Genomic DNA, 23,025 nt, shown 5'->3' with positions numbered 1-23,025 from the left:
TCCACCATGGTTGTTAATAGTTAGGATGCCCTCTTCTGGCACAAATATGTTCCTGCGATTACTAATGATTTCTGTGGTCAAAATACATATTAAAATCTTTATTAAAATATTGCAATACAAATTTGCTTCAGAGATTCAACAGAGATTTTCCTGTTAATAATGTCCTGCATGGTTATTGTCAATGCAAAGTGTACAGTTGGCCATTTCACCATTCTGAACCTCTTCCTGAGAGAAACAGAGGGAGAGAAAGAGAAAGGTATATAGAGCAAGGATGAGGAGGTAGTAAAAAGAAAAGAGGGAAGGCATGAGAGAATGCTCTTTCTTTCTTAGGGCTGCTATGGAGACCTAACCAGTATAAAACATTCAGTGAAAACTGAACAGAATGGAGGACAAGTGTAGTTGGACGGGTGTTGACGGTTGTCATGGTGATCGTCTGGTTTCTGTCTCCGTGGTGGTCTTGGTGTCGTCGATGATTTCCCAGGAAGAAGCAGCCTTGTTTTCACTGGGACTACGGCTGCTGTGGTTGCTGCCGGAGCGAGTCAGGAAGCCAAAGCTAGGAGAAAACACAGGTCTAGGATCAGATATAATAACTCACGACCAGAAGAAACTAAGGCTACACACAGGAGAGGAGAGACCACAACACAGTTCACAGGTCAGAGATATTGTCTTGAAAGACTGAGTTGTTCCGCTTCCTAGTAGTTCCTACACACTACTACAGTGTAGAGGTCGACCGATTATGATTTTTCAACGCCGATACCGATTATTGGAGGGCAAAAAAAGCCGATGCCGATTAGTTGGCCGATTTAAAAAAATGCATAATATATATATATATATATACACACACACATTTTTGTAATAATGACAATTGCAACAATACTGAATGAACACTTTTATTTTAACTTAATATAATACATATGGGCTTTTGGATGGGTGTTCTTAAGGTGATTCCACAGGTTGGTGGTATTTTTTGATTTAGAGTTTAAAAAATAGAGTTTAAGTTACCTGTGATGAATGTTGAAAACAAAAGCTGTAATTTCTATATGCAGGAAATCCTATTTTAATAATGGACATGGTAAGAATTGACTACCAAAGTGCGAGTCATAATTCCCATGACACCTTCTAGCAAAATCTGAAAAGCGGTTCCTTCATTCATTTATTCCATAGGATATTTTTTAGATTTACTTAAAATAAGGTCTGTGTTTCATGTAGGCTTACACCACCTTGCCAATTGTATAACTGTGTAGATATCCATAGGACAAGTTAACTCTGATTCTTAACTGACTTGCCTAGTTAAATAAAGATGAAATAAAGGTGTAATCGGTCGACCTCTACTACAGTGTCTGAGGTTATATACCGCATAGTCTCTTGTGACCAACCGTGATCATTAAACGGTAAGCGTGTATGTGAAACGTGGTTCTGGTCAGGGTTTCTGAGATTACATGCAGTACTACATTGAACAGATATGAGGTAGTCCCTGGTTACACCAGCAGGGGGAGTAGTCTATGTTTACATCAATGGCCTTAGAGGCATCAGCAGGTGCTGTGAAAGCTATATGTTGAAGGTAAACAGCAGAACAGTGAACAAAGCAGAGGCAAGTTTTTGTATGTCTGCCTAGAGGTAAACATAGACACTCAACAGTATTATCTTGCTCCCAGACAAATTAAACAACTTTTTTGCGCGCATTGAGGACAATACAGTGCCACCGACACGGCCCACTCCCAAAGACTGTAGGCTCTCCTCCGTGGCCGACGTGAGTAAAACATTTAAAATATGTTAACCCTCGCAAGGCCGCCGGCCCAGACGGCATCCCTAGCCACGTCCTCAGAGTATGCTGGCTGGTGTGTTTACGGACATATTCAATCAATCCCTATCCCAATCTGCTGTCCACACACGCTTCAAGAGGGCCACTTTTGTTCCTGTTCCCAAGAAAGCAAAGGTAACTGAACTAAATGACTATCACCCCATAGCACTCACTTCTGATTTTTGCTTACCGCCCCAATAGGGCCACAGACGATGCAATCGCCATCACACTGCACACTGCCCTATCCCATCTGGACAAGAGGAATACCTATGTAAGAATGCTGTTCATTGACTACAGCTCAGCATTCAACACCATAGTACTCTCCAAACTCATCATTAAGCTTGAGACCCTTGGTCTCGACCCCGCCCGGTGCAACTGGGTTCTGGACTTCCTGACGGGCTGCCCCCAGGTAGTAAAGGTAGGAAACAACATCTCCACTCCACAGATGCTCAACACTGGGGCCCCACAAGGGTGCGTTCTCAGCCCTATCCTGTACTCCCTGTTCACCCATGACTGCGTGGCCATGCACGCTTCCAACTCAATCATCAAGTTTGCAGACGACACCACAGTGGTTACCAACAACGACAAGACGGCCTACAGGGAGGAAGGGAGGGTGTGTGCCAGGAAAAGAACCTCTCACTCAATGTCAGCAAAACAAAGGAGATGATCGGGGACATCAGGAAACAGCAGAGAGAGCATCCCCCCAACCACATCGACGGGACTGTAGTGGAGAAGGTGGAAGGTTTTAAGTTCCTCTGTGTACATATCACCGACAAACTGAAATGATCCACGCACACAGACAGTGTGGTGAAGAAGGCGCTACAGCGCCTCTTCAATCACAGGAGGCTGAAGAAATTTGTCTTTTCACCGAAAACCCTCACTAACTTTTACAGATGCACAATTGAGAGCATCCTGTCTGGCTGTATCACCGCCTGGTACGGCAACTGCACCGCCCACAACCGCAGCACGAGGGTAGAGGGTAGTGAGGTCTGCACAACACTTTACCGGGAGCAAACTACGTGCCCTCCAGGACACCTACAGCACCCGATGTCACAGGAAGACACAAAAGATCATCAAGGACAATAACCACCCGAACCACTACCTGTTTACCCCACTATCATCCAGAAGCTGGGACAGAGAGATTGAAAAACTGTTTTTTCTCAAGGTCATCAGATTGTTAAAACAGCCACCACTAGCACAGAGAGGCGGCTGCCTACCTACAGACATGATATCATTGGCCACTTTAATAAATGGAACACTAGTCACTTTAATAATGCACATTACTCATCATGTATATACTGTATCCTTCACTCTCTACTGCATCTTAGCCACTCTTTCACTGCTCATTCATACATTTTATACTTATATATTCTCCTCCCATTCCTTTACTAGATTGTGTGTATTAGGTTTTGTTGTGGAATTGTTAGATATTACCTGTAAGATACGGCTGCACTGTCAGATCTAGAAGCATAAGCATTTCGCTACACTCTAACATTTGCTAACCATGTGTATGTGACCAATAAAATTTGATTTGATTTGACGAGACCAGAGGTAGTTTAACAGACAGACAATATAATCAGGATTCAGGACATAGCAACAAGTTGATGGAATGATTCACGCATGCTGGAGGGCTATGAAAGAAGCCAAACCAGTCTAACCAAACACAGACCTGCCTCAACTTTGCCTAGACAATCAGTGGCCTTCGAGTAAGGGTTATGGTAGGGCACTGCATATTTAACTGAGGCTCATTGTCATTGCAAATTAGGCTATTGCAGGAATTCTCCAACATAACGGTCCTGTGTCAGTTTACCAAAGTAATAACATTGTAACAAGCAACTATTCATACCAAATTTCTAGAACTATCTTCGGATTGGGTTTCTATGAATGTTGTAAATATGCTTTAGACATGTTTACATTTATGTAGGTAAATAGCTACAGTGGAAGAAAAAGTATGTGAACCCTTTAGAATTACCTGGATTTCTGCATAAATTTGTCATAAAATCTTATGATCTTCATCTAAGTCACAACAATAGACAAACACAGTCTGCTTAAACTAAATACACACAAACATTTAGAATTGTTCATGTGTTTATTGAACACACCATGTAAACATTCACAGTGTAGGTTGGGAAAAGTATGTGAACCCGTGGATTTAATAACAGGTTGACCCTCCTTTGGCAGCAATACCCTCAACCAAACATTTTCTGTAGTTGCGGATCAGACCTGTACAACGGTCAGGAGGAATTTAGGACCATTCCTCTTTATAAAACTGTTTCAGTTCCACAATATTCTTGGGCCACTCCAGATGGTCAGGACTGACTGGGCCACTCCAGATGGTCAGGACTGACTGGGCCACTCCAGATGGTCAGGACTGACTGGGCCACTCCAGAAGGTCAGGACTGACTGGGCCACTCCAGAAGGTCAGGACTGACTGGGCCACTCCAGAAGGTCAGGACTGACTGGGCCACTCCAGAAGGTCAGGACTGACTGGGCCACTCCAGAAGGTCAGGACTGACTGGGCCACTCCAGAAGGTCAGGACTGACTGGGCCACTCCAGATGGTCAGGACTGACTGGGCCACTCCAGATGGTCAGGACTGACTGGGCCACTCCAGATGGTCAGGACTGACTGGGCCACTCCAGATGGTCAGGACTGACTGGGCCACTCCAGATGGTCAGGACTGACTGGGCCACTCCAGAAGGTCAGGACTGACTGGGCCACTCCAGAAGGTCAGGACTGACTGGGCCACTCCAGAAGGTCAGGACTGACTGGGCCACTCCAGAAGGTCAGGACTGACTGGGCCACTCCAGAAGGTCAGGACTCTGACTGGGCCACTCCAGAAGGTCAGGACTGACTGGGCCACTCCAGATGGTCAGGACTCTGACTGGGCCACTCCAGAAGGTCAGGACTCTGACTGGGCCACTCCAGAAGGTCAGGACTCTGACTGGGCCACTCCAGATGACATATTTCCTTCTGTTCAAGCCATTCTGTTGTTGATTTACTTCTGTGTTTTTGGTTGTTGTCCTGTTGCATCACTTAACTTCTGTTGAGCTTCAATTGGTGGACAGATAGCGTTACATTCTCCTGCAAAATTTCTTGATAAAACGAATTCCCAAGTTTTCCGTCTGATAGCAAGCTGTCCAGGGCCTGAGGCAGCAAAGCAGCCCAAACCATGATGCTCCCTCCACCATACTTTACAGTTGGGATGAGGTTTTGATGTTGGTGTGCTGTGTCTTTGTTTCTCCACACACGGTGTTGTGTGTTCCTTCCAAACAACACAACTTTAGTTTCATCTGTCCACATAATATTTTGCCAGTAGCGCTGTGGAACATCCAGCTGCTCTTCTGTTAACTTCAGATGTGCAGCAATGTTTTTTTTGGACAGCAGTGGCTTCTTCCATGGTGTCCTCCCTTGAACACCAATCTTGTTTAGTGTTTTACATATTGTAGTCTCGTCAACAGAGATGTTAGCATGTTCCAGAGATTTCAGTAAGTCTTTAGCTGACACTCTAGGATTCTTCTTAACCTCATTGAGCATTCTGCGCTGTGCTCTTGCAATCATCTTTGCAGGATGGCCACTCCTAGGGAGAGTAGCAACAGTGCTGAAATTTCTCCATTTATAGACAATTTGTCTTACCGTGGAATGACTTTTATAGATACTTTTGTAACCCTTTCCAGCTTTATGCAAGGCAACAATTCTTAATCTTAGGTCTTATGAGATCTCTTTTGTTCCGAGGCATAGTTCTTCTCAGGCAATGCTTCTTGTGAGTGCTTTTCATTTGGCTAGGCAGCTCTAACCAACATCTCCAATCTCATCTCATTGATTGGACTCCAGGTTAGTTGATTCCTGACTCCAATTAGCTTTTGGAGAAGTCATTAGCCTAGGGGTTCACATACTTTATCCAACCTACACTGTGAATGTTTAAATGATGTATTCAATATAGACAAGAAAAATACAATCATTTGTGTTATTAGTTTAAGAATACTGTGTCTGTGGTGACTTAGAATTTGATCTGATCTTCATCTATGTCAAATTTATGCAGAAATCCAGGTAATTCCAAAAGGTTCATATACTTTTTTTTGCCACTGTCTGTTAATAGATGTGTTGTTTAAATGAGTAAAAACAGGTCAGTAGTACTTACAGGTTCCTGATGCGAGACTCATGTGGTTTGCTGTGTGTGCTGTCTCTCTCGGTTTCTGTCTCTGCTCTCCTCTCAAACAGGGGGCCTTTCTCCTCATCACTGTTCAAGGAAATCACATCCACAAAGTTAGCACTGTGTGTGTGTGTGTGTGTGTGTGTGTGTGGGTGTGTGTACCCGTGTGTGTGAGTCAGTGTCACCTGCTGCATTTGTCTTCTGGCATGCCCAGCATCTTGGCCTTGATGACAGTTTTCTGTTTCTTTATGGCAGAACGTACTGCCTCCGGCAAGAATCCTGGACACCGCTCATCATTCAGGATCTCCCTGTATGGATGACACACACGTCAGTAGATACACACTAGAGGTCGACCGATTAATCGGAATGGCCGATTAATTAGGGCCGAGTTCAAGTTTTCATAACAATCGGAATCGGTATTTTTGGGTGCCGAATTGCAGTTAAAAAAAAAAATGTTTATACCTTTATTTAAGATAGTTCCCCCCCCCCGACACACACACACAAACAAACACACCCCCTATAGTACCTACCTCTGGTAGTAGGAGAGTTCCTCCTGCACCAGGAACAGGTTGGCTTTGAGCTCGTTCCTCTCTGTCAGCATCTCTCTGATTTCCTGCTTGGTGAAACAGGGTCTGTTGGGGTCCTTAAGGTCTATCACCAGCTTGCCTGTCAGGTCCCACTCTGTCCTACATGGACTGGCCTGTTGGGGTGGAGAAAACACAGCTGGACTATCACAATTGTGTTAATGTAATGACAGTTGTGTTTAAAGGGAAACAAAATGTTGTTCACCTGGTATAAGAAATGTTGTGAACTTCACAGTCTATGAAATTGTCTAAAAGCAATAGCAAAAGCTAAATACCCATCAAAATGATGAGATTTGGCTGTGTGTGACTATTACAAAGTAAAAAGACACAGATTTCTTGTAGTGAGATTTCTTAGTCACATTATACTGTAGGTGGACAATACATACATGTACATCTTGTGCCACAGGTGTATCTGTTTCTCTCACAACAATGAGTTAACTCCTTTGTCAGAGAGAGAAGTCACAGATATGACCTTAGTTTCTCTTATCTTAGTCATAACAAATATTTCAAAATGGCTACAGTTTCTTTTACAGGGAGAAGAGTTTAAAGAAACAAAGGCCAAGGGTAAGACTTGGCAGAGAGAGGACAGTGACAAATGTTTAAAGATTACAGTTCAGCTCCAAAATAAAATGAGGGAGAGGGCAGGACACTAAAAGTTCTCTAGAGAAATGATGACAAGCAAGGTGTAACAAACAAGTCAGTAAAGAGAGTCAGAATACACCACTCTGGATGACTAACGGTTACGTAGTATTACTGGGTACTTTGGGTCCTGGATACGATTAGACAGAAACAGCATTTCAGCTGTGTGTACAGTATATCAGACCACGGGTATGACTCAAAAATACATGTTTACTGTTCTATTTATGTTGGTAACTACTTTATAATAGCAATAAGGCACCTTAGGGGTTTCAGGTACAGTGGGGAGAACAAGTATTTGATACACTGCCGATTTGTTAGGTTTTCCTACTTACAAAGCATGTAGAGGTCTGTAATTTGTATCATAGGTACACTTCAACTGTGAGAGACAGAATCTAAAACAAAAATCCAGAAAATCACATTGTATGATTTTTAAGTAATTAATTTGCATTTTATTGCATGACATAAGTATTTGATACATCAGAAAAGCAGAACTTAATATTTGGTAAGGAAACCTTTGTTTGCAATTACAGAGATCATACGTTTCCTGTAGTTCTTGACCAGGTTTGCACACACTGCAGCAGGGATTTTGGCCCACTCCTCCATACAGACCTTCTCCAGATCCGTCAGGTTTCGGGCCATCCCTGGGCAATACGGACTTTCAGCTCCCTCCAAACATTTTCTATTGGGTTCAGGTCTGGAGACTGGCTAGGCCACTGGCTGGAAGATTCTTACGGAGCCACTCCTTAGTTGCCCTGGCTGTGTGTTTCGGGTCGTTGTCATGCTGGAAGACCCAGCCACGACCCATCTTCAATGCTCTTACTGAGGGAAGGAGGTTGTTGGCCAAGATCTCGCGATACATGGCCTCATCCATCCCCCCCTCAATACGGTGCAGTCGTCCTGTCCCCTTTGCAGAAAAGCATCCCCAAAGAATGATGTTTCCACCTCCATGCTTCGCGGTTGGGATGGTGTTCTTGGGGTTGTGCTCATCCTTCTTCTTCCTCCAAACACGGCGAGTGGAGTTTAGACCAAAAAGCTCTATTTTTGTCTCATCAGACCACCTGACCTCCTCCCATTCCTCCTCTGGATCATCCAGATGGTCATTGGCAAACTTCAGACGGGCCTGGACATGCGCTGGCTTGAGCAGGGGGACCTTGCGTGCGCTGCAGGATTTTAATCCATGACAGCGTTTTCTTTGAGACTGTGGTCCCAGCTCTCTTCAGGTCATTGACCAGGTCCTGCCGTGTAGTTCTGGGCTGATCCCTCACCTTCCTCATGATCATTGATGCCCCACGAGGTGAGATCTTGCATGGAGCCACAGACCGAGGGTGATTGACCGTCATCTTGAACTTCTTCCATTTTCTAATAATTGCACCAACAGTTGTTGCCTTCTCACCAAGCTGCTTGCCTATTGTCCTGTAGCCCATCCCAGCCTTGTGCAGGGCTACAATTTTATTGTCCTTACACCCTCTCTGGTCTTGGTCATTGTGGAGAGGTTGGAGTCTGTTTGATTGAGTGTGTGGACAGGTGTCTTTTATACAGGTAACGAGTTCAAACAGGTGCAGTTAATACAGGTAATGAGTGGAGAACAGGAGCGCTTCTTAAAGAAAAACTAACAGGTCATGGCCTCTAAACCTTCAAGCTGCATACTGGACCCTATTCCAACTAAACTACTGAAAGAGCTGCTTCCTGTGCTTGGCCCTCCTATGTTGAACATAATAAACGGCTCTCTATCCACCGGATGTGTACCAAACTCACTAAAAGTGGCAGTAATAAAGCCTCTCTTGAAAAAGCCAAACCTTGACCCAGAAAATATAAAAAACTATCTTCCATTCCTCTCAAAAATTTTAGAAAAGGCTGTTGCGCAGCAACTTACTGCCTTCCTGAAGACAAACAATGTATACGAAATGCTTCAGTCTGGTTTTAGACCCCATCATAGCACTGAGACGGCACTTGTGAAGGTGGTAAATGACATTTTAATGGCATCGGACAGAGGCTCTGCATCTGTCCTCGTGCTCCTAGACCTTAGTGCTGCTTTTGATACCATCGATCACCACATTCTTTTGGAGAGATTGGAAACCCAAACTGGTCTACACGGACAAGTTCTGGCCTGGTTTAGATCTTATCTGTCGGAAAGATATCAGTTTGTCTCTGTGAATGGTTTGTCCTCTGACAAATCAACTGTAAATTTCGGTGTTCCTCAAGGTTCTGTTTTAGGACCACTATTGTTTTCACTATATATTTTACCTCTTGGGGATGTTATTCGAAAACATAATGTTAACTTTCACTGCTATGCGGATGACACACAGCTGTACATTTCAATGAAACATGGTGAAGCCCCAAAATTGCCCTTGCTAGAAGCATGTGTTTCAGACATAAGGAAGTGGATGGCTGCAAACTTTCTACTTTTAAACTCGGACAAAACAGAGATGCTTGTTCTAGGCCCAAGAAACAAAGAGATCTTCTGTTGAATCTGACAATTAATCTTAATGGTTGTACAGTCGTCTCAAATAAAACTGTGAAGGACCTCGGCGTTACTCTGGACCCTGATCTCTCTTTTGAAGAACATATCAAGACCATTTCAAGGACAGCTTTTTTCCATCTACGTAACATTGCAAAAATCAGAAACTTTCTGTCCAAAAATGGTGCAGAAAAATTAATCCATGCTTTTGTCACTTCTAGGTTAGACTACTGCAATGCTCTACTTTCCGGCTACCCGGATAAAGCACTAAATAAACTTCAGTTGGTGCTAAATACGGCTGCTAGAATCCTGACTAGAACCAAAAAATGTGATCATATTACTCCAGTGCTAGCCTCTCTACACTGGCTTCCTGTCAAAGCAAGGGCTGATTTCAAGGTTTTACTGCTAACCTACAAAGCATTACATGGGCTTGCTCCTACCTATCTCTCTGATTTGGTCCTGCCGTACATACCTACACATACGCTACGGTCACAAGACGCAGGCCTCCTAATTGTCCCTAGAATTTCTAAGCAAACAGCTGGAGGCAGGGCTTTCTCCTATAGAGCTCCATTTTTATGGAGCGGCCTGCCTACCCATGTCAGAGACGCAAACTCGGTCTCAACCTTTAAGTCTTTACTGAAGACTCATCTCTTCAGTGGGTCATATGATTGAGTGTAGTCTGGCCCAGGAGTGGGAAGGTGAACGGAAAGGCTCTGGAGCAACGAACCGCCCTTGCTGTCTCTGCCTGGCCGGTTCCCCTCTTTCCACTGGGATTCTCTGCCTCTAACCCTATTACAGGGGCTGAGTCACTGGCTTACTGGGGCTCTCTCATGCCGTCCCTGGAAGGGGTGCGTCACCTGAGTGGGTTGATTCACTGATGTGGTCATCCTGTCTGTGTTGGCGCCCCCCTTGGGTTGTGCCATGGCGGAGATCTTTGTGGGCTATACTCAGCCTTGTCTCAGGATGGTAAGTTGGTGGTTGAAGATATCCCTCTAGTGGTGTGGGGGCTGTGCTTTGGCAAAGTGGGTGGGGTTATATCCTTCCTGTTTGGCCCTGTCCGGGGGTGTCCTCGGATGGGGCCACAGTGTCTCCTGACCCCTCCTGTCTCAGCCTCCAGTATTTATGCTGCAGTAGTTTGTCGGGGGAGGACCTCCAGCAGTAGTTTCTCTCTCTCGGAGGACCTCCAGTATTTATGCTGCAGTAGTTTGTGTCGGGGGGCTAGGGTCAGTTTGTTATATCTGGAGTACTTCTCCTGTCCTATTCGGTGTCCTGTGTGAATCTAAGTGTGCGTTCTCTAATTCTCTCCTTCTCTCTTTCTTTCTCTCTCTCGGAGGACCTGAGCCCTAGGACCATGCCCCAGGACTACCAGACATGATGACTCCTTTCTGTCCCCAGTCCACCTGGCCGTGCTGCTGCTCCAGTTTCAACTGTTCTGCCTTATTATTATTTGACCATGCTGGTCATTTATGAACATTTGAACATCTTGGCCATGTTCTGTTATAATCTCCACCCGGCACAGCCAGAAGAGGACTGGCCACCCCACATATGCTCTCTCTAATTCTCTCTTTCTTTCTCTCTCTCGGAGGACCTGAGCCCTAGGACCATGCCTCAGGACTACCTGACATGATGACTCCTTGCTGTCCCCAGTCCACCTGGCCGTGCTGCTGCTCCGGTTTCAACTGTTCTGCCTTATTATTATTTGACCATGCTGGTCATTTATGAACATTTGAACATCTTGGCCATGTTCTGTTATAATCTCCACCCAGCACAGCCAGAAGAGGACTGGCCACCCCACATATGCTCTCTCTAATTCTCTCTTTCTTTCTCTCTCTCGGAGGACCTGAGCCCTAGGACCATGCCCCAGGACTACCTGACATGATGACTCCTTGCTGTCCCCAGTCCATCTGACCGTACTGCTGCTCCAGTTTCAACTGTTCTCCCTTATTATTATACGACCATGCTGGTCATTTATGAACATTTGAACATCTTGGCCATGTTTTGTTATAATCTCCACCCGGCACAGCCAGAAGAGGACTGGCCACCCCACATAGCCTGGTTCCTCTCTAGGTTTCTTCCTAGGTTTTGGCCTTTCTAGGGAGTTTTTCCTAGCCACCGTGCTTCTACACCTGCATTGCTTGCTGTTTGGGGTTTTAGGCTGGGTTTCTATACAACACTTTGAGATATCAGCTGATGTACGAAGGGCTATATAAATAATTTGGATTTGATTTGATTTGGTCTGTGAGAGCCGGAATTCTTATTGGTTGGTAGGTGATCAAATACTTATGTCATGCAATAAAATGCAAATTAATTACTTAAAAATCATACAATGTGATTTTCTGGATTTTTGTTTTAGATTCCATCTCTCACAGTTGAAGTGTACCTATGATAAAAATTACAGACCTCTACATGCTTTGTAAGTAGGAAAATCTGCAAAATCGGCAGTGTATCAAATACTTGTTCTCCCTACTGTATATGGCCAACATACCATACCCCCTCGGGTCTTTTTGCTTGAATATAATATGCATGTCCAAGGCCAATTCAAAAATGGAAATGAATGCTTACCTTTTAATAAGGGAGAAAAATACACACTTCTTACCGTGCCCACAGCAGCGTTGGCCTTTTCCAGCTGGGTGGTGAGGCATTCTATCTCTTTCTGTTTCTCTCTGAGGTCTGCCTCCATGTCAGCCTTCCTCTCCACAGCATTCTTCACCTGGGCCGTGACGATGCTCTGCTTGTGTCTCAGCTCCCCATTCATCTTCATGAAGCGCTCCAACTGCTCCTGCAGCTGTACACACACACACACACACACACACACACACACACACACACACACACACACATGAAACAACATTAACATTACTTACATACACACTCAGGACGATGATATGCTAGATATCATAGTGGGCCTTGGTAGGGGTGCAGGGACTCATTGGGAGTAAGGGTGACCATATTACACAAACACAGGGGGACAATACTGGTTACTCCCATGAACACAAAAACATGTTCAAGCATCATTTTGAGCAAACTTAATTTAGGAGGCCCCACAGCTTTAGGTCAGATGAAAGGCCTAGAAACATCAACAAATTCGAGCTGGAGTTTAAAACCATTACTGTGTGACAGAGGGAGCTGCTGTGAATAGGGAGGTGGAGTTATTGCCCAGACTTGTCTCCAAGGTGTAGGTGATGCTCAGCACAAAACAATAACCATGACTATTACGCCAGTACTGTTTCAATTTCAAGTTTTATTAGTTGCATGTACGGGATTGTATACCCCGTCGCATGGTATACTCCGTCGCATGGTATACCCCGTCACATGGTATACCCCGTCACATGGTATACCCCGTCACATGGTATATCCCGCCACATGGTATACCCCGTCACATGGTATACCCCGTCACATGGTATACCCCGCCACATGGTATACCCCGTCACATGGTATATCCCGCCACATGGTATACCCCGCCACATGGTATACCTCGTCACATGGTATACCTCGTCACATGGTATACCCCTCCACGTGGTATACCCCGTCACATGGTGTACCCCTCCACATGGTATACCCGTCACATGGTATACCCCTCCACATGGTATACCCCTCCACATGGTATACCCCTCCACATGGTATACCTCGTCACATGGTATACCTCGTCACATGGTATACCCCGTCACATGGTATACCCTCCACGTGGTATACCCCGTCACATGGTGTACCCCTCCACATGGTATACCCGTCACATGGTATACCCCTCCACATGGTATACCCCTCCACATGGTATACCCCGTCACATGGTATACCCTGCCACATGGTATACCCCGTTACATGGTATACCCCGTCACATGGTGTACCCCGCCACCTGGTATACCCCGTCACATGAAATGCTTACTTGACGATTCATTCTCAACAATAAGAAATAACATAAGATAAGACTATGAACATAAAGTAAATGGCTCAGTAGAATAGAATAAACATTTTAGCTTACGTATAATACAATTTATAGTCCAATATTTGCACGTGTTTTGGGGAAGGGGTATTGGGGGGCAAGCTTTTAAATTGTGCAGTATTTAGCAATCATAATAGGAGCCTGGTAGTAGCAGTTGTGATGTGTGTGTAACAAGAATGTACACTGAGTGTACAAAACATGAATAACACCTGCTCTTTCCATGACATAGACTAACCAGGTGAATCCAGGTGAAAGCTATGATCCCTTATTGATGTCACTTAAATCCAGTTCAATCAGTGTAGATGAAGGGGAGGAGACAGGTTATCAAAATACTTTTAAGCCTTTAGACAATTGAGACATGGATTGTGTATGTGTGCCATTCATAGGGTGAATGGGCAAGACAAAAGATTGAAGTGTCTTTGAACAGGGTATGGTAGTAGGTGCCAGGCGCACCAGTTTGAGTGTGTCAAGAACTGCAACGCTACTGGGTTATTCATGCAGAACAGTTTCCTGTGTGTATCAAGAATGGTCCACCACCCAAAGGACATCCAGCCAACTTGACACAACAGTGGAAAGCATTGGAATCAACATGGGCCAGCATCCTGTGGAGCGGTTTTGACCTTGTAGAGTCCATGCTTGACAAATTGAGGCTATTCTGATGGCAAAAGGGGGTGCAACTCAATATCAGGAAGGTGTTCCTAATGTTTTGTACACTCAGTGTATATGTGTGTGTGTGTGTGTGTGTGTGTGTGTGTGTGTGTGTGTGTGTGTGTGTGTGTGTGTGTGTGTGTGTAAGCTGAAAAGTGTCTGGGTCACTGCTGAGAGACAGACTTCCTATCGGCTGTTTATGACACCTCCCCACTCATGACTGGCTATTGGCTGACCTTCAGAGTATTGATACAATCATTGTGCCCAGGCGTGTGTGTGTGTGCGTGTGTAAACTGAAGCGTGTATGGCTACACTTGCATTCAGATGTACTGTACATGTAGCCTTTTTGTCCTTACCGCCTCCACCTCTTTAGACATGCTGGCTATCTGCTGTACTTTGGCCCTCAGCTCATCTCTCTGCTTGTCAACCACTTCCTTCAGTTTCAGCATCACCTCCCGCTCCTGCCGTTGTACACGGTCTGGAACACAGGACCGCAACAATGCAATATCATCACTGTGGGTATTCAATGGTCAACAGACAAATCAGAGAGAACATCATTAGGGCACACATTTTTTTAAATATAAATAATGTCAATGGAGTCTGGGAAGTCCCTCCTTGTTTCAGTCTGTTTTCTTCCGTTTGGTGCCTAATGAATATGACCCAGTAGCTCATCAACCACCAACAGTCGGCCAAGACTACGTCCCCAGCCAAATCTGCTCAGTGGAGTGTATCTTAAGGTCTGACGTTAAACAGTAAAGACACTTAAGGATTATCCTTCAGCACACGGTCATCTTTAAGCATTCTGGTTTATACCTGTTGATTCAGACAGACGACTCTGGACGTATAATAACTGATACATAAGTTATGGTGGAGCTATGGCATGGTTATTGGAGACACTAACGTTCCTATGCTAAACTGTTGCAATAAAAACTTAACAGCAAGCAGCTAACATGGACCTCCTTGCTGGAAAACTGCTTTCCGTGTGTAGTATGACCGGGGTTTTCATACTGGGGTCCGTGGAGGTACTGCAGGGGGTCCACAATGTAATTTTTTATTTAAAAAAAATTGAAAAATATTTTGGGGGAATTGTTTTATGTGATAAATTCTTATTTTATGAATATCACTACAACAGAATATCATTGTGGATACCATTTCTATGTCTCAGCATCCAGTATGAAGGAATTTAAAGATGCTAACTAGCGTTAGCGCAATGACTGAAAGTCTACAGCAACGGTTAGCATGCTAGCTGTTCCTGTTCATTCAACTCTGGGGAAGTAGATAAATGGCTTGCCAAAATCTCTAACTATCCATTTACTATGGTGGGAATTACAGTCATTGGAGCTAATTAAAGGGTTTTTCTGTATAGAAAAGTCTTAAGTGAGCCATCTAAGTGTTCAATTTTTTGGTGGAAAAGTGTCAACTTAAAAAAAACGACCAAAACCAAATAGCATGCAGAAAATATATTGAAGTATAATTATTTGTAAAAATAACATCTGCTAATATATGATGGGGGTCCCTGGGTCGCCAGTTTGCCTAGGCGGGGGTCCCTGGGCAAAAAAAGTTTGAAACCCCTGTAGTATGGTATCATATAATCTAATTGAGTTAAATGTAATTATGAGCACAATTAGATTATTCTTCTAGTCCTGAGAAAATGAAGAAAGTTAAATGTACATTTTAGTGGCTGGAGTAGATCCAATTATTGTGATGTTTCTTGACACAAATATGGCCTTCTCCTCCAGGGAAAAATGTATCTGATTTAGGCCCCCCGCGGCTGAACAGACACTTCCTTGAAAACTAGTGAAAAAATACCACAAGACTTGCATACATTGCATTAACAGTTTACATTAGGTTGAAGTAAAGAGGTACAGTATACAAGCCATAGTGGACATTATCAGTAGACAGACTTAACTAAACTTTCAACTGCCCTTGAAAATTGCTCATATGCAATGAGTAAATCAAGGATAAGAGCATCTAATTTGTTGAATGATATTAGGGTTGGTGCTCTTCGAAGCTTCTATAGCAGTGTTTATTTATTTTTTATTTTTTTATTTCACCTTTATTTAACCAGGTAGGCTAGTTGAGAACAAGTTCTCATTTGCAACTGCGACCTGGCCAAGATAAAGCATAGCAGTGTGAGCAGACAACACAGAGTTACACATGGAATAAACAATTAACAAGTCAATAACACAGTAGAAAAAAAAGGGGGGAGTCTATATACAATGTGTGCAAAAGGCATGAGGAGGTAGGCGAATAATTACAATTTTGCAGATTAACACTGGAGTGATAAATGATCAGATGGTCATGTACAGGTAGAGATATTGGTGTGCAAAAGAGCAGAAAAGTAAATAAATAAAAACAGTATGGGGATGAGGTAGGTGAAAATGGGTGGGCTATTTACCAATAGACTATGTACAGCTGCAGCGATCGGTTAGCTGCTCAGATAGCTGATGTTTGAAGTTGGTGAGGGAGATAAAAGTCTCCAACTTCAGCGATTTTTGCAATTCGTTCCAGTCACAGGCAGCAGAGTACTGGAACGAAAGGCGGCCAAATGAGGTGTTGGCTTTAGGGATGATCAGTGAGATACACCTGCTGGAGCGCGTGCTACGGATGGGTGTTGCCATCGTGACCAGTGAACTGAGATAAGGCGGAGCTTTACCTAGCATGGACTTGTGTGAGTATAGAGTACTAGTCAGAGACGAGATGAATAATGAATATCTTACAAATACTTCAGAATGCTTAATAAGTTAGTGTAATAGTACAAATTATATGCGTCTATCGTATAATATTAGTTTATATGTATCTATTCTGCTTTGTTCTTCTTTCAGTCTTTACATAACAAATGTCACATTTACAGTCCCACATTCACTTCCCAAATAAACAAACACTGGAATTCCTCAGTCAGCAATGTTTTCCCCTGTGACTACCACCAGAAGTAAATGCTCTGCATGAGCAACACAGTAACTCCATTCTCGTAGCAAGTTTACTTTGGGGTACTTTACCTGTTGTGGTGTATAGTATGTTTGCATACACGCGTGTGAGAAGCGGATTGTTTCTAAGAGGCGTGTGATATATTATGTGGTCTTGTTGGTATCTTGTTGTTATATTGTGCGATATATTATGTGCAACAGAAAGGGTAAGTACCATGCCCCGACCATCCTGAGCATGGTTGACCCTAAAACAGATGTTTAAACTAACCTTCCTGAGCATGGTTGACCCTAAAGCAGATGTTTAAACTAACCTTCCTGAGCATGGTTGACCCTAGAGCAGATGTTTAAACTAACCTTCCTGAGCATGGTTGACCCTAGAGCAGATGTTTAAACTAACCTTCCTGAGCATGGTTGGCCCTAAAGCAGATGTTTAAACTAACCTTCCTGAGCATGGTTGACCCTAGAGCAGATGTTTAAACTAACCTTCCTGAGCATGGTTGACCCTAAAGCAGATGTTTAAACTAACCTTCCTGAGCATGGTTGCCCCTCAGCCAGCTGTGTCCCTATGGCTGTTCTATAACAACCAACCTCTATAGGTATCGTTGCCCTTAAGGCAGCTGTTTAAACCAATAATGTGTGCACGTGTGTTCATGTGTTTTAAACCAACCTTCCTGGGCATGGTCACCCCTAGAGCAGATGTTTAAACCAACCTTCCTGGGCATGGTTGCCCCTAGAGCAGATGTTTAAACCAACCTTCCTGGGCATGGTTGCCCCTAAAGCAGATGTTTAAACCAACCTTCCTGGGCATGGTTGCCCCTCAGGCAGCTCTGTAACTCCTGAATCTCAGTCTGTAGATGTAACACTTGGGCCTGCAGCTCCTCGCACCTGCTGCTCTGCTTCTCTGCCTCCTCCTGCTGCTGCACCTCCTGTTTGGGGACGAGGAGAAGCGGTCACTGACTCTGGGTTAGGAGGAGACACACAGCATACCCACCATAGAAATAGAATGACATTCTATGCCCCCAGTGGAGTCTACAGGTACTTGGTGGTACTTGGTGTTGGGGAAGAATAGCCTCCTAATTAAATCAAAGATATTGATAACTACTGAGTGCTAGCTGAAGAATGTTCCAAGTGAAAGAGAAAAACAAGCGTGCCCATGACGCCTGTGTTTATAACTTCAATTTTCAGTGTTATGGTGACTACCAATATAACAACAAGATACCAACAAGACCAATAACACACAGTGTAGTCAGGTGTGAGACAGAAGCAATGTTGGGATGAGCAGGGCTCATGGTGTGGTGTGTGAAAGAATGTGTGTGGTGCATAGAGACGCGGTGTAGTGAAAGATGTAGGAGATAAATGGGCCAAGACCAAGTACAAACATACTGTTTCTTCCTAAATCAAATCTATAATCGTTGAGATCACAGACAAGATAAGTGATTTCCCAAATTCTCATGCGATATAGCCTGGGCTATTATAGCCTACCCATGTTACTAACGGTACCATGTTGTTATTACCATCGACTCACCCGCTGTATTTCAATCTTTCTGCTTTCGTCGTATTCTTTCACAGATCTTGTCTTCTTCTGTTTCTGTACATGTAGCGTTTCAAATGCTTTGAGTAATTCTTCTTCTTTTGACTTGTGTGCATTGTTCCGCGAGGCGAAGCTCTCCAAAAACTCTAGAACTTTGACTATTTTAGGCAGCAGTACTGTGGCGCTCTCTTTACCGTAGCTGTCAATAAGTTTTTCCACTTCCGAGCCAATCAATTTAGCCATTTCGTATACATCATCCACAGTTAATGCTGAACATGTCCTTTCAAAACAACACCCGGTCTTCTTGACGTCTTGCTTTTGATCGTTAATATCGCAATCATTCTCCATGTTTGCACCAGTGTGCATGCACGTTAATATCGAAACCCAGAAATAAAATGAAATGTCGTTCTCAGCGTGACAAGACAGTTCCCCAGCGATAGAGTCGAAACACAACTAAAGCGAGTGTTCTCACAATAAACAGGTGTCTTGTCTATATCGCGATATGCTGCTGCATCTAAAATATATGCATTATTCGTCACCCTATGCTCGAAGTTGACTCTTTCTTTAGTTGCATGGACATCCAGACAGTAATAAACCCGTTCTAATTTGAACCTCATTCGAGCATACGTCACACATTGTGCTTGCCCCTAATCGAGAACATTAACTTGAGGTCCGGTTCAAATTATAGAACAGAGTTCCTCATCGGGTAGTCTTGAAAAGACAGAGCAGTGTACTGTCAACTGGACGCCCACATTTCAGCCCCCTCTCTTTGCTCGGCTTGTTTACCATTCAAGAACTCTCCTACTTTCCTGACCAGCGTAATAGGAGTGAACTTCTCTTAGAGTGCGTCTCCAACTCAATCATCAAGTTTGCGGACGACACAACAGTGGTAGGCTTGATTACCAACAACGACGAGACGGCCTACAGGGAGGAGGTGAGGGCCCTCGGAGTGTGGTGTCAGGAAAATAACCTCACACTCAACGTCAACAAAACTAAGGAGATGATTGTGGACTTCAGGAAACAGCAGAGGGAACACCCCCCTATCAACATCGATGGAACAGTAGTGGAGAGGGTAGCAAGTTTTAAGTTCATCGGCATACACATCACAGACAAACTGAATTGGTCCACTCACACAGACAGCATCGTGAAGAAGGCGCAGCAGCGCCTCTTCAACCTCAGGAGGCTGAAGAAATTCGGCTTGTCACCAAAAGCACGCACAAACTTCTACAGATGCACAATCGAGAGCATCCTGGCGGGCTGTATCACCGCCTGGTACGGCAACTGCTCCGCCCTCAACCGTAAGGCTCTCCAGAGGGTAGTGAGGTCTGCACAACGCATCACCGGGGGCAAATACCTGCCCTCCAGGACACCTACACCACCCGATGTTACAGGAAGGCCATAAAGATCATCAAGGACATCAACCACCCGAGCCACTGCCTGTTCACCCCGCTATCATCCAGAAGGCGAGGTCAGTTCAGGTGCATCAAAGCTGGGACCAAGAGACTGAAAAACAGCTTCTATCTCAAGGCCATCAGACTGTTAAACAGCCACCACTAACATTGAGTGGCTGCTGCCAACACACTGACTCAACTCCAGCCACTTTAATAATGGGAAATGATGTAAATATATAAACAATGCTACCTTATATAATGTTACTTACCCTACATTATTCATCTCATATGCATACGTATATACTGTACTCTATATCATCGACTGTATCCTTATGTAATACATGTATCACTAGCCACTTTAACTATGCCACTTTGTTTACATACTCATCTCATATGTATATACTGTACTCGATACCATCTACTGTATCTTGCCTATGCTGCTGCTCTGTACCATCACTCATTCATATATCCTTATGTACATATTCTTTATCCCCTTACACTGTGTATAAGACAGTAGTTTTTTGGAATTGTTAGTTAGATTACTTGTTGGTTATTACTGCATTGTCGGAACTAGAAGCACAAGCATTTCGCTACACTCGCATTAACATCTGCTAACCATGTGTATGTGACAAATAAAATTAGATTTGATTTGAGCCACATAGCATAGCGTACTGTTGAACTGGTATGCTAGGTCGATCGTACAGTAAAACAGTCCAAGCATACCAATTGGATTTCATCTGAAGGCATGGGAAGCGATCGAGGATGCTGTGTACTGTTGTTTGACAGTCGGCATACAGTACCAGTCAAAGGTTGACACACCTACTCATTCCAGGGTTTTTCTTTATTTTTACTATTTTCTACATTGTAGAATATTATTGAAGACATCAAAACTATGAAATAACACAAATGGTCTAGAACCGCCACTGGACCAAAGGACAGATTTTCACCAATCTAATGTCCATTGCTGTTGTTTCTTGGCCCAAGCAAGTCTCTTATTATTGGTGTCCTTTAGTAGTGGTTTCTTTGCAGAAATTCAATCATGAAGGCCTGATCCACGCAGTTTCCTCTGAACAGTTGATGTTGAGATGTGTCTGTTACTTGAACTCTCCGAAGCATTTATTTGGGCTGCAATTTCTGAGGCTGGTAACAGCAGAAGTAACCCTGGGTCTTCCTTTTCTGTGGCGTTCCTCGTGAGAGCCAGTTTCATCATAACACTTGATGGTTTTTGCGACAGCACTTGAAGAAACTTTCAAAGTTTTTGAAATATGTTTCATATTGACTGACCTTCATGTCTTAAAGCAGGGGTGGGGGACATCCGGTCTCCGGACCGTATACGGCCTACGAGGCTGTTTGGTTAGGCCCCGAGACAATTCATAAATACATTGATTTGAATTTTTAAAAAAGCTCTAGACGTCGTTTTCCCATAATTATAACATTTAAAAAATAGTTGCTAGCACCAGACAGAGGTGAGGACTTTTCTCGGCTATGAACAAATTTGAGCTACGGTTGAAAAATTAAGTGGCCTTACTATACAGATGGAGCGCCAGCCATGGTTGGCTCTAAAAAAGGGTTAACTGCATTGGTGATAACATGAATTGTCTCAATCTTGATCCAAGTGATTTAATTGGAGGCAAATGCATCATACATCAAGAAAGTCTGATGAAGGCGAACAACGTAATGGCAACTGGAGTGTCGACCTGCAATTGTATCAAAAGCAAAGGGCTGAACAACCGCCAATTTTAAAGAGCGGTTGAGTGATCTTGAATCGGAGTATGGTGATCTGGTTTACCATTGTGAGGTACGATGGTTGAGCCGTTGAAACATGCTCGCGCGGTTTTACGGACTGAAGGATGACGTAAAACAACTAATGAAGGGGAAACCTGTCGCGGAACTGAGTGATGACAAGTGGATGTGTGATTTGGCCTTCTCATGGTGGACATAACCAAGTATATGTCTGACTTGAACGTCAAGCTCCAAGGGCCAAACCAGCTTCTCAGCGATCTGCTGTCAAACGTGAAATCGTTCGCAACGAAATTAAAGCGGTGACAAGTCCAACTAGAAAGTGGTAACAATACAATTATTTAAAAAGTCATATGAACTTTCACACCTCATCCGCCCAAATAGTTTTTAAACCCAGCATTACATAATAATTTGGACATCAAGCATCAGTAAAATGATTATTTTGCTACTCTGCAAGGACAAGAGCCTGAGATTACGTGGGAATATGCCGGTGAGTGTGGAAATCTCGCGAAGGCATTCTGTGAGCGGTTTAAGAATGTGAAAAGTATACAACTGGAGTTGAACATATTTGCAACCCCGTTTAACGTCGAACTAGCGGATGTGCCAGACGGCATACAACACGAAGTCATTGAGCTGCAAAGCAATGACGAGCTCAAAGCCAGTTTGACTGACACAAACCTGGAAAACCAGCTGCGAGTAGCGTCATCTTCTCTGCCAGCTGACATCAAACGCCTCGTCAAATATAAACTTTAAGCCATCGCATTAGAGGTGAGTTTGAACAAGTTTTCATAATATTATTTACAATACTGATATTTATTTAAATAGGACTAGCAAGAAACATAAGTCATATTTAAACTATAAAACCAATGTCAGTGATTAAAGTCACATTAAAACATGAAAGCAGAAAATAGCAACCTTTTAATATGACCCCAAATTAATTTAGAAATATCCAAATCCCCCTTGATGGCAAAAATGTTCCCCACCAGTCTTAAAGTAATGTACTGTCATTTCTCTTAGCTTATTTCAGCTGTTCTTGCCATAATATGCACTTGGTCTTATACCAAATAGGGCTATATTCTGTATATCACCCCTACCTTGTCACAACACAAATGATTGGCTCAAACACATTAAGGAAATACATTCAACAAATTAACAAGGCACATCTGTTAATTGAATTGAATTCCAAGTGACTACCCCATGAAGCTGGTTGAGAG

At 43.7% G+C, this 23,025-nt stretch overlaps 1 protein-coding gene across 1 annotated transcript; it reads right to left on the bottom strand.

Annotated features, from left to right (window-relative positions):
• Positions 1-83: 83 nt before the first annotated feature.
• Positions 84-19,534, bottom strand: LOC112267019 (RILP-like protein 1). Its single transcript, XM_042297362.1, has 8 exons — positions 18,675-19,534; positions 17,946-18,075; positions 14,579-14,700; positions 12,231-12,419; positions 6,484-6,653; positions 6,139-6,261; positions 5,942-6,040; positions 84-553 (listed from the first exon to the last, which is right to left on the bottom strand). Exons 1-8 carry the CDS (start codon positions 19,044-19,046, stop codon positions 421-423), a joined length of 1,338 nt encoding a protein of 445 aa, XP_042153296.1. The 5' UTR covers positions 19,047-19,534; the 3' UTR covers positions 84-420.
• Positions 19,535-23,025: the final 3,491 nt, after the last annotated feature.

Source organism: Oncorhynchus tshawytscha, linkage group LG14 (genome assembly GCF_018296145.1).
Source record: "Oncorhynchus tshawytscha isolate Ot180627B linkage group LG14, Otsh_v2.0, whole genome shotgun sequence".
Classification (NCBI taxonomy): domain Eukaryota; kingdom Metazoa; phylum Chordata; class Actinopteri; order Salmoniformes; family Salmonidae; genus Oncorhynchus; species Oncorhynchus tshawytscha.
Note: the sequence above shows the minus strand (reverse complement) of the source record. Positions and strands in the feature narration are given on the sequence as shown.

Excerpts from the sequence above, each read along its gene's own strand:
- LOC112267019 (XM_042297362.1), bottom strand. The coding sequence starts at position 19,046 with ATGCACACTGGTGCAAACATGGAGAATGATTGCGATATTAACGATCAA. Across the intron at positions 18,076-18,674 it reads GAAAGATTGAAATACAGCGG|GAGGTGCAGCAGCAGGAGGA; the intron begins GTGAGTCGATGG and ends GTCCCCAAACAG. Across the intron at positions 14,701-17,945 it reads GGGCAACCATGCCCAGGAAG|ACCGTGTACAACGGCAGGAG; the intron begins GTTGGTTTAAAC and ends CCTGTGTTCCAG.